Here is a 15,939-nt window from a genome sequence, read left to right as displayed (position 1 = left end):
TATTATTATTATTATTATTATTACTATTGCTAGTCCTGGAGCTTGAACTCAGGGCCTGAGCACTGTCCTTGGGCTCTCTCAAGGCTAGTGGTATGCCACTTGAGCCACAGCACTACTTCCAGCTTCTTCTATGTATGTGGTACCGAGGAATCAAATGGGTCTTCATACATGCTAGACAAGCACTCCACTAGGGCCAACTCCTGGTCTGTCCCTAGCATTATTTTTTACACATATATTTTCCTTTTTTTTTGTCAGTCTTGGGACTTGAACTCAGGGCCTGCACACTGTCCTTGGGCTATCTCAAGGCTAGAGCTCTACCACCGGAGGTACAGTACCACTTCAGGCTTTTTTCTGTGTATGTAGTACCAAGGAATCAAACCCAGTGCTTTGTGCATGCTAAGTAATCACTCTACCACTAGGCCATGCTCTCAGCTCCAACTGTTATTTTTTTAATTATTATTATTTGATTTTTTTATTAAAGAATTTATTAACATTGATTTTTACATCATATTTCAAATGACAAGTTTAACAAGTGTTCAAGATGGGAATCTCTATATACAATCACTGGGACTTAGTTTTTAGAACTTAATCCAAATTAGGCTAAGGGTTTGTATGTCATAGAAACATATTAATTTATGAAATAAAACATTATGTCTATAGAGTCATAGGTTTTTATGTCATGTTTATATTTCCATTACCATGTCCATAGCATTGGGTATGCAAATATTGAGTCCTCGCTCTTGTACTCTTTGGATTTAATAGCCACATATTAAGGATACCATGCGCCTTTTGTTCCTTAGGTCTTGACTTGTCTCACTCAACGTGATTCACTCTAGAGTCATCCATTTCCCTGTGAATGCCATTATTTTATCTTGTCTCTTGGCTATGTAGAATTCCATTGTGTATATATACCACATTTTCTGTATCCATTCCTCTGCAGTAGGGCATCTGGATTGTTTCCATCGCCTGGCTATGGTGAATAGTGCAGAGATGAACATAGCTGAGCAGGTGTCCTTATCATATTTTGGGTTATGATGTTCAGGGGGGTAGGTGCCCAGAAGTGGTATGGCGGGATCATAGGGAAGGTCTATTTTCACTTCTTTAAGAAACCTCCACACTGCTTTCCAGAGTGGCTTAATTATTATTTTTTATTTTTTGCCAGTCCTGGGCTTGGGCTCAAGGCCTACGCACTCTCCTTGAACTTTCTCAAGGCTAGAGATCTACCACTTGAGCCTCAGCATCACTTCCGGCTTTTTTCTATGTATGTGGTACTGAGGAATTGATCCCGGGTCTTCGTGCATATTAGGCAAGCACTCTACCACTAGGCCAAACTCCCGGCCCCCTAATTATTATTTTTAAGTGTTTTACAAAGGTGTTATCATTCAACAAATCACTTTATAAGTTCAATGCATTTTGACTGATACCTCCTCTTTCATCATTCTCCCTGTCCCTCCCAACTTAACCCTACCTCTCAAAATACTTTGTTAAATGCTGTGAAATAAATGCTGTGGAAAGGACAGCTGTCTTTTTTGGTTGTTTTTCGATTGGTTGTGGTGCTGGAACTAAGGGCCTGGGCACAGTCACAAAGCTTTTGCTCAAGGCTAGCACTCAACCACTTTGAGCCAACAGATCCACTTCCCATTGTTGGTAGTTAATTGGAGAAGAGGGTCGCATAGACTTTCTTGGTCAGGCTTACTTTGAACTGTGATCCTCAGAACTCAGAAACCTGAGTAGCTAGGATTATAGGGGTGAGCCACCACCACCTGATTCTACTTTATTCTTTTTTCTTTTTTTTGTCATTTTTTTATTGTTATTGTAAAGGTGACATACAGAAAGGTTACAGTTGCATAAGTTAGGTAAAAAGCATGTTTCTTTTAAAACAATGTTACCCTTGGCTGGTTGGGGTGCCTCTCCATTTGTAAGCCTAGCTACTCAGGAGGCTGAGATCTGAGTATCAAGGTTCAAAGACAGCCTGGGCACAAAAGGACCTGAGATTTATCTCCAATTAACCTCTAGAAAATGGGAAGTGGGGCTTGGCTCAAGCGTAGGGCGGTAGCCTTGAGCTGAGGAGCTCAGGGACAGCACCCAGACCCAGAGTTCAAGCCTCATGACTCACAAAAAAAAAATAAAAATTATAAAAAAAAATGTTACCCAGGGCCAGGAGTTTGGTGTAGTGGTAGAGTGCTTGCCTAGCATGCACTAAGACCTGGGTTCTATTCCTCAGTTCCACATATATAGAAAAAGCTGGAAGTGGTGAAGTGGCCCAAGTGGTAGAGTGCTAGCCTTGAGAAAAGCCCAAGGACAGTGCTCAGGCCCTGAGTTCAAGCCCCACGACTAGCAAAAAAAAAAAAAATTACCCTTTCTATTGTTTTTTTTTTTGCCCAAAATAGCTTTTTATTTGAATAGCAAGACATACAGGAAATTCTCATTGTTCAAGAACAGCTTCAATCCTTAGCTCATTTGAAAAGACCCTTTCTATTGTTATTTTAGTTTCTCTACCACTCAACTCTGCTTACTACACTACAGCCACAATGTTTCAAGCAACAATCAGATTTCCTGGGTGTGGCTCTGAATGGCTCAGGCCTGTAATCTTACTTATATAGGAAGGTGAGACCCAGTGGATATTCAGAGAGGACTCAGGCAGAAATCCATGGGACTTTGCCTTCAGAATAACTAGCAAAAAGCTGAGCTGGAGGTATAATTCAAGTGGAAGAACACTAGCTGAGTGAGTTTGAGGCCCTATCCGAGTAGTCATAAAACTAAAATTGATGTACTTTATTTTTCTGATCTGCCAGTCTTAGGGACTGAACTCCAGGCCTGGGTACCATTCCTGAGCTGCTTTTGCTCAAGGCTAGAACTCTACCACTTGAGCCATTGTACCACTTCTGGCTATGTGGTACTGAGAAATCGAACCCAGAGCTTCATGCTTGTTAGATAAGCACTCTAGTACTAAGCCCATTCCTAACCCCTTATTACTCTTTTTTGTTTCCAAATACCTTGCCAGTGTACCATATAAAATCTATACCTCTCTCAACATAACCCAGATCTGATTATATCTGAAACTTCAGATCTTGCCATTTTTAAAATCTGAATCAAAATTTTTTCTTTAATTTTTTTGCCTGTCCTGGGGTTTGAAGTCAGGACCTGGGCACTCCTCAGGCTTTCTCAAGGCTAACACTACAACTTGAGCCACAGTGCTACTATTCCTGGCTTTTTCTGTGTATGTGGTACTAAGGAATTGAACCCAGGAATTCATGCATGCTAGGCAAGCACTCTACTGCTAGGCTACAATCCTAGCCCGTGTTTTTCTTTTTCAAATTACCTATTTTTTATTGTAATTAATAGAAGGGTTATAGTTATATTCGCCAGATAGAAGTTGCATTACTTTACATTGATACCCCTTTTCCCTTCCCCCTCTCCACCTGTTCCCCCCCCCCCAATGGGCTTGAACTCTGGGTCTGAATGCTGTGCCTGAGCAGTTCAGGTCAAGGCTACTGCTTCTACCACTTGAACCACAGAATTTTCTGGTGGTTAATTGGAGATAAGAGTCTCATGGACTTCCATGATGGGCGGGCTTTGAACCGGACTAGCTTTTTTTTCCCCCAGTCCTGGGGCTTAAACCCAGGGTCTGAGCACCATCCATGGACTTTTCTCAAGGTTAGAGCTCTACCATTTGAGCCATTGTACCACTTCTGGCCTTTTCTGTATATGTGATACCAAGGAATCAAACCCCAGGACTTTGTGCATGCTAGGCAAGTACTCCAACACTAGGCCAAAGTCCCAGCTCTCCTGGCCAGAGTGCTTGGATTACAGGCACGTGTCCCTGGTGCCTGGCTTATTTTTTGTTTTTACATGTTGAAGAAAATATACAAAATACAGAAGTTTGATGGGGATTGCATTAAATTTGTAGATCATTTTTGGCAACATGGGTATTTTCACAAGTCTACATATCCATGAATGTGGAGAGCCTTTCCATTTCCCAGTGTCTTTGATTTCCTTAAGGTTATAAAATTTTTGCCATAAAGATCTTTTGCTCCCTTGGTTAGGTTTATTCGTATGTAACTTAATGTAACTTTATTCTTTTTTGCCAGTTCTGGGCTTGAGCAATCCTTGGGTTTTTTAAGGTTAGAGGTCTACCACTTAAGCCACAGAACCACTTCCAGCTTTTTTCTATGTATGTGGTACCAAGGAATCGAATATGGGTCTTTGTGCATGCTAGGCAAGCACTCTACCACAAGACCAAACTCCTGGCCCCAACTGTGATTCTTACATCCCAGCCTCTGTTTGCCTAGGATTACAGGTATGAGCTACCAGCACCTGGCAATCATGACTCATTCAAAGCAAAAGTTGTTCTTTTCTTAGTATTTGCTGAGTATGTACAAGAGTACCAGAATGCACGAATGACTTAATAAATGAAAAACTGAGCCCAAGTTGTGAGGAAACATTTATTTCCCTTCAGAAAAATCAAAGCCAAAATGTTTAGATATTTTCATCTCCCCACCCTGCATTTAGCAACTACAGTTGTTAAAACAAGAGCACACCCTCCCTCCAAATCACACAACACCTGCAGCAGGACATAGGTAAAGACTAGATGACACATGGGAGGAAACTTCAAAGTGTTTACATCTTTTAGCTGGCTTATGAAGGAAAAATCTGAACCTGAGAATAACAACAAAACAAGTGCTTCAGGGCCACTCCAAATCTACATTATGTTGCAAGACAGCCAAAGAAGTAAAATATTTGTACTTCAAGGCTAAGGGCCCAGGGTCCATCATCCTACCACACTTCCAAAGATCGGCTTCCTTTTTATCTCCTGCATTAGTCACAGTGACAGAACATCATGCTTGTCCTTTTCAATAATGAAATTAGCTGTGTTTAACCCTTCCTTTTCCCCCATGTAAGAGTATTCTTACCGTAAAACACTTTGTGTTCTTTAAGCATTGTTTAAAAACTATAAAACTGAAATTAATGTGAATTGTTAGGGATAAAAATAACAAGGGATCCACAAAACACAGTATGAGGTAGTCAATTCTGAGGCTTACCCTTCGCTCTGCTGCAACCTCTGTAGTTAGTGGAATACTTAGGTAGCTCTGCAGACACTTGCAAAACCACAGCAAAATTCCATGTTTCTCAGGGTCAAACAGCCACACATGGAATAGAAAACTAGGAGGTCCTATCCAGAAGAAGCTCAACTTTCTTCCACAATACAATTTCTGGGTCAGGCAGACCTAGCCCCGGAAGGTGGAGTTTTGTTGTTTTTTTTTTGGGGGGGGGGGTCATAGGGCTTGAACTTGGCCTGGGCACTGTCCCTGAGCTCTTCAGCTCAAAGCTACCACCCTACCCTTGAGCCAAGCCCCACTTCCCATTTTCTAGAGGTTAAGGGAGATAAAGAGTCTCAGGTCCTTTTGTGCCCAGGCTGGCTTTGAACCTTGATCCTCAGATCTCAGCCTCCAGAGTAGCTAGGATTAACAGGCCCAGCTGTGGAACTTTTCAGAGAACATTGTTGCACACAGGAGCAAAGTGGTATCTGGAGATTAATACTGAAAACTGCGTTTGGTCTGGATATCATCAAGAATTTGCTGTAGCTCCTCATCTTCAAACCGACCCTCTAGGCTGCAGGATCAGAAGACAAGTGATTAAGTAACTTGCAATTTTACACTTTTTTTTTTTTTTTTTTTTTTGCCAGTGCTGGGCTTGAGCTCAGGGCCTGAGCACTGCCCTTGGACTTTCTCAAGGTTAGAGCTCTACCACTTGAGCCTCAGCACCACTTCCGGCTTTTTTGTATGTATGTGGTACCAAGGAATCGAACCTGGGCCTTCGTGCATGCTAGGCAAGCACTTTAACCACTAGGCCAAACTCCCAGCCAATTTCACACATTTTTATTTGAGGCATGCATCTATCTGACCACCTACTTGTAATTTACATTAAGCTTTACATTTCTAATGTACTTCTTTTCTATGGCTCCTTTACTAAAACATGCAAAATGTTCAAATATAACAAAATACAAAGATTCCACAGCTCTACTCAATTTAGGATAACCCTTTCTTTCTTGCCAGTACAGAGGTTTCAACTTAGGCACTGAGCTCTTTTAGCTTTGTTGCCCTCCTATCTCCAACTTAATTGTTGGGCCACAACTCCAGTCCCTAGATTTAATAACTATAACAGAAACAACTGATAGCCCAGTCCAATATTTCCTTTCTTTGCCTAGAAGTTACCCCAGTCCTAAATTTGGAATTTGTCACAGACACACACATAGATTCAGTGATGGGGCTTGAACACTGGGCCTGGGCACTGGCCCTGAGCGATTCAGCTTAAGGCTAGTGTCCTACTCTTTGAGCTACAGCACTACTTCCGATTTTCTGGCAGTTAATTGGAGATAAGAGACTCATGGACTTTACTATCCAGGCTGGCTTTGAACTACAATCCTCAGATCTCAGCCTCCTGAGTAGCTAGGATTACATGCGTGAACCATGGCATCTGGCTTCCCACACATATTTTTAATACTATATGTAATACACATCTTATGTTTTTATAACAAATGATGTCTACCATGGAAGCTCACATCTATAATCAGTTAATCCATACTAGTTAGAAGGCAGAGATCAAGAGATTGCTGTTCGAGGCTATCCCTTGCAAAAAAGTTTAAAATTCTATCTCAAATAATAATAATAATAATAAAAAGTAGGTGTGGTAGCCTACCTAAGAGCATAGATGGTTCAAAGCCAACACCAGGCTCTAAAGTCCATGAGACTTATCTCCAATTAACTACTAAAAAAGGGGGGGGGGGGAATTTGGCCTATAGATAGAGTGCTTGTCTCACATACACAAAAATCCAGGGCTCAATTCCTCAGTACCACATAGATAGAAAAAGCCTGAAGTGGTGCTGTGGCTCAAGAGGTAAGGTGGTCAGGGAGAGTGCTCAAGCCCAGAATTCAAGCTCCAGGACGGATAAGAAAATAACAGATGTGAGATCCCATAAAAAAAAAAATAAAGGGCTGGGAGTATGACCTAGTCATAGAATGATTGGCCATCATGCATGAAGCTCCAGTTTCTCAGTACCATGTATACAGAAAAAGCCAGAAGTGGTACTGTGACTCAAGTGGCACAGCAGTAGCCTTGGGCAAAAAGTCTAAGGACAGTGCCCAGGCTCTGAGTTCAAGCCACCAGACTAGCAAAATAAAAAAAAAAAAAAAACCACCAGTGTTAGTATGGCCAAAGTGATAGGGCACTTGCCTGGCAAAACCCTGAGTTCTGACTCCAGTATTATACAGAAGAAAAAAAGGCCCAGCACTGATAGCTTAATCCTAGCTGCTCAGAAGGCTAAGATCTGAGAATCTCAGTTCAAAGCAAGCCTGGGAAAACATTCTCGCAAAACTTCTTATGTACAATTAATTATAAAAAAGCTGGAAGTCGGGCCGGGGGTTTGGCCTAGTGGTAGAGTGCTTGCTAGCATGCACGAAGACCCCCGTTCAATTCCTCGGTTCCACATATATAGAAAAAAGCCGGAAGTGGTGCTGAGGCTCAAGTGGTAGTGCTCCAGCTTTGAGAAAGTCCAAGGACAGTGCTCAGGCCCTGAGCTCAAGCCCAGGACTGGCAAAAAAAAAAAAAAAAGCTGGAAGTAGCCAGGTGTGGTAGCTCATGCTTATAACCCTAGCTACTCAGGAGGCTGAGATCTGAGGATAGATCTGAGGATCAAGGTTCAAAGCCAGCCTAAGCACAAAAGGACCTGAGACCCTTTTCACCAATAAACCCCTAGAATACAGGAAGTAGGGCTTGACTCAAGGGTAGGGTGATAGCCTTGAGCTGAAGAGCTCAGGGACAGCGCCCAGGCCACTAAGTTCAAGCCCCAAGACCCACAAAAAAAAAAAAAAAAAAAAAAAAAAAGAAAAGAAGCTCATGGTTGAATTTCATGCTACTCAAGAATTTGAGAGCAGAGGGTTCCAAACAGGCTAAAGGCAGGAGAAAAAAGAAAAAAAGCAAGATCTTATCTTCAATTAAACACCAAAAAGTAAAAATCGGAGCTGTGGCAGAAAGTCAGCCTTAAGCAGAAAGGCTAAAGAACAGTGTCCAGATTATGAATTCAACCCCTAGTATTGGCATGGTGGGGAAAGAAGGAACATTATGCAGTATGATTCCTGCAATTGTTTTTCTGAAAAAATTTATTTTGGAAATCTAGGCACCAGTAATCCTAGCTACTCAGGAGGCTGAGATTTAAGGATCACAATTCAAAGCCAGTCCTACCAGGAAAACACGTAAAACTCCCCCTGTGGCTCAAGTGGTGGAATGCTAGCCTTGAGCAAAAAAAGCTCAGGAACAGTGCCCAGGCCCTTAGTTTAAGTCCCAGGACTGGTAAAAAAAAAAAACTTATTCTACATTGGCACAATATCTATCTATATAAATACAGGCCTTATCACAAATGGAACTAACCTCGGGATCAGAGCTTTGGATTCTTCAGCAGTTTCTGGGCAAAGGTTGGCCAAACAGGCCAACTCAAACTTATGTAGCTTTTTCTGAAGAAGCAAGCTGGAAAAGGGGAAAAAAAAAAAACAAAGTATGTTGAACAGGAAAAAAAAAGAGACCAAATGTCTACCAAGGAAGAAAAAAACAAAAGCGTTTCCCCCCAGTCTTCAGGCATTTTGAGTTGTAGAATCCCCCTTTCACATCTTCCTAAAAACAGAAAATTCTGACTGTGTTTGTAGGTGGACAAGGACATTGAAAAAGTATATGCTACTCAGCTCATGAAAATCTTTTATGAGCTTTAAGACTATACAACCTTTCCTAGAGGAATTGACTTAGTTGTTCTCTGCTGTTACTCTTCCTTAGCCTTGCTCACTTTATATCAAACACATGCAGCTGGCTGTCCCAAAGTACTAAGTACTGTGACATGGGATTCATTTTCCACACTGTAGAACAGAGCTCATTATGTTGTGCCCAGAGCTTGAATTCAAGCCTCATGATCCAGAATAAAAGAGCTCAAAAAAAAAAAAATTTTTTTTTGATTGTGGGGCTTGAACTGGACTTTTCTCAAGGCTAGAGCTCTACCACTTGAGCCACAGCACAACTTCCAGCTTTTTTCTATTTATGTAGTACCGAGGAATCAAACCCAGGCCTTTGTGCATGCGAGGCAAGCACTCTAGCACTCTACCACTAGGCCAAACTCCCGGCCCTTTGTTTTGTTCTTTTCTGTGCATTGATGGCTCTCTCCTATAACCCTAGCCACACATCAGGTTTCGAGATACTAATCTGGGCAAAAAGTTCACAAGACACTTGCGGTAAAGCTCAAGTGGTAGAATGAGCAAAAAAGCAAAATGAGCCCTCAAAAAGCCCTGAGTTCCCACATGGTATCCTTAATATGTGGCTATTAGATCCAAACACTACAAGAGTGAGGACTCCAATATTTGAGTACCCAATGCTATGGACATGGTATTGAAAATATAAACACTACATAGACATAAAAATTTATGACTATAGACATAATGTTTTATTATACAGATTAATATGTATCTATGACATACAAATCCTCAGCCTAATTTTAATTATGTTCTAAGATCTAAATGTCAATGATTGTATATACAGAATCCCTTCTCTATATACTTGTTTGTTAAACAAGAATACTTGTTAAACATGTCATTTGAAATATGATGTAAAAATCAATATTAATAAATTCTTTAATTAAAAAAAAAAACCCTGAGTTCCAACCTCAGCATTGGCACAATGAAATTTCTATTTTCTAGCTTAAGTGTGGTGGTACACAGCTGTTATTCCAGCACTTAGAAGACAGAGGCAGTGGCATCAAATATTTAACACTGGTCTGGGTTACATAGTGAGAGCCAGTTTTCTGATTTTCTGGTGGTTAACTGAGACAAGAATCTCAAAGGCTTTCCTGATGCAGTTGGCTTTTTATTTTTTTTCAGTTGTGGGGCTTGAACTCTGGACCTGGGTGTTTTCCCTGAGCTCTTCAGCTCAAGGCTACGGCCCTAACCCTTGAGCCACAGCACCACTTCCAGTTTTCTGGTGATTAATAGGAGATAAGGGTCTCATGGACTTTTTATAGGGCTGGCTTTGAACCTTGATCCTCAGATCTCAGCCTTCTGAGTAGTTAGGATTACAGGTGTGAGGCACTGCGTCTGCTTTCCTTCCAATTTTTAACAAAAACATTTTACTTGGATGATGCTTCAGAAAGATGTCCAGAGAACAAACTATTGCAGATGCCCACAAATCTGGATTAATAAATGTTTTCATTTGGTACTTACCTGCGGACACTAGCGATGGTCTCTCTGTTTTTGAAGCGACTGAAACGAGCTGTATAGTTTAACGTTTTCATGAAGACCTCTGAGAGCTCCTGTTCGTCCTCTGCACTCTCATTCTGCTGCTTTCGGTGCTCCAGAAGCATATGAACTTCTGAATTCAGAAGTGTCTCAGCTGTTTCGAACTCTGTGAAAAACATTATTATCAGAAAATAATCTTCCTTTATTTGTTCATTTGCATTGAATAGTTCTCCACTTCCGCAGAAATTCAGGTGTATTTTATGACACATCTTTGCTTTTACCCACACTTGTTCACCACACACAATATAACCAAAGTCATGACATAGTAAAATTTAACACCAAAGATTCTGACCTAGACACACTGTCAAAATTACAACAGTTAATAATTCCAAATTTGACCATCAACAATTACTTTTCTGTAATCTTCAAAGGGTTTATTACTTTTAGCGCTACTATGTACATATACGTATGTTTTTTGAGGAGGAGGATGCATTTACTAAAGGCATTTAGAAGCTTTCAGTCAACCCCGATTTTTCCCCACCCCTCAACAAATTATATGCATATCCAAACATCATTCATGTTTACTTCTCACATAAAACCTTGTCTAATTTTTTTCAGTATTCACTGTTACTTCTATATGTTTCTATATACCCTAATATTTAAAAATACATACTAGCTGGGCTCACGCCTAGAATCCATCTTCGCTACTCAGGAAGATCAGAGGATCGAGGCTCAAAGCCTCTAACAAAAAGTCTGTTACTAACGTCCAGGCCCTGGATTTAAGCCCGAGGATCAACGCGCGTGCGCGCGCAGTAATCTATACTAGACCTCTTCTTACGGGTTCCCTCCCCATCCTTCCTCACCCTGCTTTAAAACAGGAGGCGGTTCTGTAGAAAGGAGAGTCGGGTTTAGTTCACTCCAGACTCTTCTCCTGAGGCAGAATTACTGTTTAGTCCATGCTGACCATTTGAACTAGCTGGTTTACTGACAGTCATCTACTCATGAGGTGAGTGAGGGCCGCTCCCGGCAGAGGGAGCTGGCCGACCAGGCCCCCCGAGGACGGCGGCCCGGTCCTCAGCGCGCGCAAACGGCGCTGGCCTGCCGTGCGCGTACGTGGACAAGCCCTGGTCTCACCTTTGGGAAAGATGAGCTGCGAGGCATCCTCCTCCACGTCGCCAGCGCGAGGATCACTGCCGGCCGCCGCCATCGCCACTGAGCACCGCCACAGAAACAAGCAGGAGCGGAAGCAACGGGCAGCTCGCCGCGCCGGAAGAGGCGGGGCCGGGGCGCGAGCCGGCCGGAAGCTCCGGGGAGGCGGCGGGTGGGTCGCGGCGCACCGGGACGCGAGGTGAGACTTAGGCTCTGGTCGGTGGGTTTGGAGACTCACTGTTCTTGCTCCTCGCCGTGCGCCGAGACGGTCTTTTTTAAGAGGAGAAAAGCACTAGGTGAGATGCAAGCATAAGCCGAGTTACTGACAAAAAAATGTGTGTGGAACTGCGTGGGTGACCATAGTGGACTCTGCTCCAATGACTTGAGTATTTAAACATTTGATTTCCAGTGGATTATCCAACTATTTCTTCCCTCTTCCTCTTTTTTCTTTTTGTCGGTGGTGGGGACTGAACTCTGGGCCTTGGCACTGCCCCCGAGCCCTTGAGCTCAAGGCCTCTCCACCGCTCTTGGAGGCACAGCGTCACTTCCGGTTTTCTGGTAGGTAACTGGAGGTTCACGGACTTTAGTGCCCTGGCTGGCTTCGAACCGGGATCCTCGGATCTCAGCCTGCTGAACAGGATTTCAGGCATGAGCCACCGGCATCCAGCTTATCCATCACTTCTGGGATTGAGACTATTAATATAGAAACGACTGTAATACCTATCTGTTGAACCCCTTGGATAATAATTAGAAAATTAGAAAAAGAATTAGAAAATTAGGCGTAAAGAATCATTGTTCCAACCACCGGAGAACGGTAGTAAGCGGCTGCTTTAATGAAAAAGGAACTAATGTGAGACACTTTTTCTCCGGCGCTGCTAATTGGTCTTACGGGGATATTTTCCATATCCCCTAAAGTTTTTCAAACAGGGTCTTGGATGTTAGGTAGCTCAGGCTGGCCCAGAAGTTATGGTTCTCCTGACTCTGCCTCCTGAGGATTCGGATTACAGTGGTGCACCAACACTCACACCATCAAGACTGGGACTTTTTCTGGGATTGTGGCTTAGTGGCAGAGTGCTTGCCTAGCATGTACAGAAGTCCTGAGCTTGATTCCTCAGTACCACATAAACAGAAAAAGCCAGAAGTGGCACTGTGGCTCAAGTGATGGAGCACTAGACTTGAGCAAAAAAAAAATCAAGGTCAGAGCCCAGGCCCAGAGTTCAAGCCCCAGGACTGGCACAAACAAAAACAAAAAAACAAAACAACAGAAACCTGGAACTTCATATCTGATGCTTCAAGATCATTGGCAGGCACACCTCCAACCCAGTAACTATTTTTTTTGCATTGTAAACCTAATTCACATAACATTAATTCCTTCCTCTTTGTATTTGTAGAAGGAATGTACTGGATGCGGTGAACAGGCAAAGTATTTCACGAATAGGCAGGTAACAGTGCAACACTTTGATTTAACATAATTTAGCAGAGTGAACACTTCACATAATTACCATATCCTAATCCTAGCCTGCCAATCTATCACATCCACTGGACTCACCTTTTAGAGCCAAAATAGATCAGGTCTTTGGATACAGCTCTGAGTTTTGTAGTGCAGTGAGCTCCAAGCTGAGTGAGTCTCTCCTTGGTTCTGTAGGGCAAGGAGCAACCTTTGCAGGTCAAAGCCTCAAACTGCAGCCTCAGTTCAGGCCAGTTCTTGGCTCCGCTTTCCACATTTACGACTGGTTATACCCTGCCCAAAACTCTACCTTGCTTGATTCAGATTGGTTACCCACAGGCATAGGCTGGTGGCTTACATGTCTTCCAGCTGTATCCATGGGTACTCTTATCTCTGCCTTAAGCTGCTTATCTCTAAGGCCTTAGGCCTTCAGGCTCAAGTTTACATTATCAATATATCTGGCATATATTAATTTATAATATATTAATTATATAATTAATATGTAATCTATTTAATATATATAGCTGTGCTTCATTCCATTGCTTTTTACTCTAAATCACGTTGGGGGCTCTTAGTATTTTTACATATCATTACCCACTGTACTACTTTCACATTATTATTTTTTGCCAGTCCTGGCACTTGAACTTAAAACCTGAGTACTATCCTTGGGCTTCCTCTCAAGTCTAGAGCTCTACTACTTGAGCCACAGCACCATTTCCAGCTTTTTCTATGTATGTGGTACTGAAGAATCAAATCCAGGTCTTCGTGCATGCGAGGCAAGCAGTCTAGTACTAGGCCAAACTCCTGGCCCATACGTTCACATCTTTATGTCCATAACACTGGATAAAATAGTATATGTAAAGGCAGGGCACTGGTGGATCATGTCTATAATCCTAGCTCAGGAGGCTGAGCTCTGAGGATCTTGGTTCAAACCCAGCCTGAGCACAAAGTTAGTGAGACTCTTATCCCTAATTAACCACCAGAAAACCAGAAGTGGCACTGTGGCTCCAAGTATACAGCACTAGCTTTGAGCTGAAGAGCTTAGGGACAGCAAAGAGGGGTGCACAGAAATGGAGGGACAGGGGCTAGGAGTGTGGCCTATTGGTAGAGTGCTTGCTTACCATTGCTTAGCATGCATGAAGCCTCACTACCATGTACATGGGGGGTGGGGGGGAACACACAGAAGTGGTGCAGTGGCTCAAGTGGTAGAGCACTAGGTCAAGGACAGTGCTGAGGCCCTAAGTTCAAGCCCCAGAACTGGCAAAAGAATGGAGGCAGCAATGTAAACCAGACACTAGGCACTATTGAAAATGAACTATACAACTTGTGGGTGTGGAAGAGAGGGAACAACTGGGAGAGTTGTGGAGCCACAATGATAGGCCTGAGAATAACAAATTGTCACAGCAAAGCAGTTTACTTCTCTGCAGAAGGGTGCACCATCAGCCAAAAACCTGGCACGCAAGCACACATACAGAACAATCTGGTATTTAACACTAACACAGCCGGCCCTGCCCTTCTGCTCAGATTGGTTTAGCACAGGTTCATAAATCTGTTCAAGACTGGCTAGATTGAATAGGACAATTGTTTTTACATAGATGATTTGGAAATAAGATGAATAGTTCACAAGTAATCTCAAAACATACCCACACCTTCTGCTATTTTATTTTTTTGTGGGTAATGGGACTTCAGTTCTGGGCCTGGCTGCTGCCCTTCCCCTGGAGCCACAGCCCCACTACCCCTTTTCTAGTGATTATTTGGAAATAAGAGTCTTACAGACTGGCTTTGAACTCTGATCCTCAGATCTCAGCCTCCTGAGTAGCTAGTATTAGAGGCATGAGCTACTGTGCCCAGCTCCTCTGCTATTTTTGAACAGTCTGGGGCGTGTACTAATTCCACCTTTAAGTTTCTCTTTTCCTGAGCAGTGGGGCATTGGGCTAGCCTACTGCCCGCCCCCTTGCCCCCTCGCCACACCATGGTGCACCTCAGTGAGTCCCCGGGGCGGAGTAGGGATCCCCTGAACCTGGCCGGTCACAGGGTCTCACAGTCAGCCCTCTCCAGTTTTTCCTGAGGCAACGAAACCTCAGGCGGGCTCGGGAGTGGAGGTGTAGGCCAGGCGAATAGGTTGCACAGGACAGGTCGGTGGAGGAAGGAAATTATCTCATTTTTGCCCAATCTGTGCCTTCCATTTTCGTGTCCTCATGAGCTATTTCTCTGTAGCCACCCTTCTCTGCAAGAACTACCACGGGGGCCACCTAACCATCCGCCTGGCCCTCAGCGGCTGCACCAACCGGCCCTTCTACCGCATTGTGGCTGCTCACAACAGCATTTGAGCACCTACGACCCCGCTGCCCAGTAGCCACGGAGAAACGCTCATTGCCGGACAGGATCCAGCATTGGATCGGCTGTGGGGCTCACCTTTCTAAGCCTATGGAGAAGCTTCTGGATCTTTCTGGCTTTTTCCTTCTGCATCCTATGATGATTACAAATGCTGAGAGACTGCGAAGGATACGAGCACAGGAAGCCCTCTTAGCTTCTCAGAAAACAGAAGCTGAGGCACCAGAACCAGAAGCAAGCTGACTTCTGTGAACACAGTGATTAAAAGGTCAAAGTCTTCTAAAATACTGTGTAGAGCTCTTGCTTTGGTTAGATTTGGAGGTCAATAAAAGTCACCCAGCCTCTTCTGACCTAATTTGAACAAGAGCTAGGCAGAGATTTTTTTTTTGCTTAACATAAGTAGGTTTTTCTGCTTTTGTCTTGGAAAAAACTGTGTGGCTTTTCAGTTGGACCTTGCCGGGGTTTCCAGGCAATTGGCTTTCCAAGTCTTTCTTACTTCAAAGCCCCATCTAGTGTTCTTGCCCTACTTAAATGTTTCTTTAGTCACTCATGGTCATCCCACAAAAACCAGCATAGATACCCACCTTGCTTACTGTTTTTGTAATGGGAGATTATATTGTTTCCTGGGCACATATTGTACTTTAACAAGGATACTGGACATTGGTTTTGGGCTATAATAGCCTAGTTTTTAAGAATGAAGTTTTATGTCTAGAACCATTAACAACAAATCACCTTTGTACA

At 43.1% G+C, this 15,939-nt stretch overlaps 1 protein-coding gene and 1 pseudogene across 3 annotated transcripts; one reads left to right on the top strand and one right to left on the bottom strand.

Moving 5' to 3' along the window:
• Window positions 1–4,763: 4,763 nt before the first annotated feature.
• Window positions 4,764–11,582, bottom strand: Polr2d (RNA polymerase II subunit D). Of its 2 annotated transcripts, XM_090343017.1 has the most exons (4): window positions 11,403–11,561; window positions 10,254–10,434; window positions 8,428–8,523; window positions 4,764–5,613 (listed from the first exon to the last, which is right to left on the bottom strand). In XM_090343017.1, the coding sequence occupies exons 1-4, from the start codon at window positions 11,473–11,475 to the stop codon at window positions 5,535–5,537; spliced, it is 429 nt and encodes a 142-aa protein (XP_090199143.1). In that variant the 5' UTR covers window positions 11,476–11,561; the 3' UTR covers window positions 4,764–5,534. The 2 variants fall into 2 exon arrangements, with proteins under 2 accessions (XP_090199143.1, XP_090199144.1); XM_090343018.1 differs by lacking the exon at window positions 8,428–8,523 and having other exon boundaries at window positions 11,403–11,582.
• LOC150056578 (small ribosomal subunit protein bS16m-like) lies at window positions 11,581–15,939 on the top strand (annotated as a pseudogene). Its single transcript, XR_016537241.1, has 2 exons — window positions 11,581–11,713; window positions 15,082–15,939. The product of XR_016537241.1 is annotated as a small ribosomal subunit protein bS16m-like (transcript).

Source organism: Megascapheus bottae, chromosome 12, assembly GCF_031878675.1.
Source record: "Megascapheus bottae isolate mThoBot1 chromosome 12, mThoBot2.hap1, whole genome shotgun sequence".
NCBI lineage: Eukaryota > Metazoa > Chordata > Mammalia > Rodentia > Geomyidae > Megascapheus > Megascapheus bottae.
The sequence above is the reverse complement of the archived record's forward strand: the minus strand, read 5'-3'. Positions and strand labels throughout refer to the sequence as shown.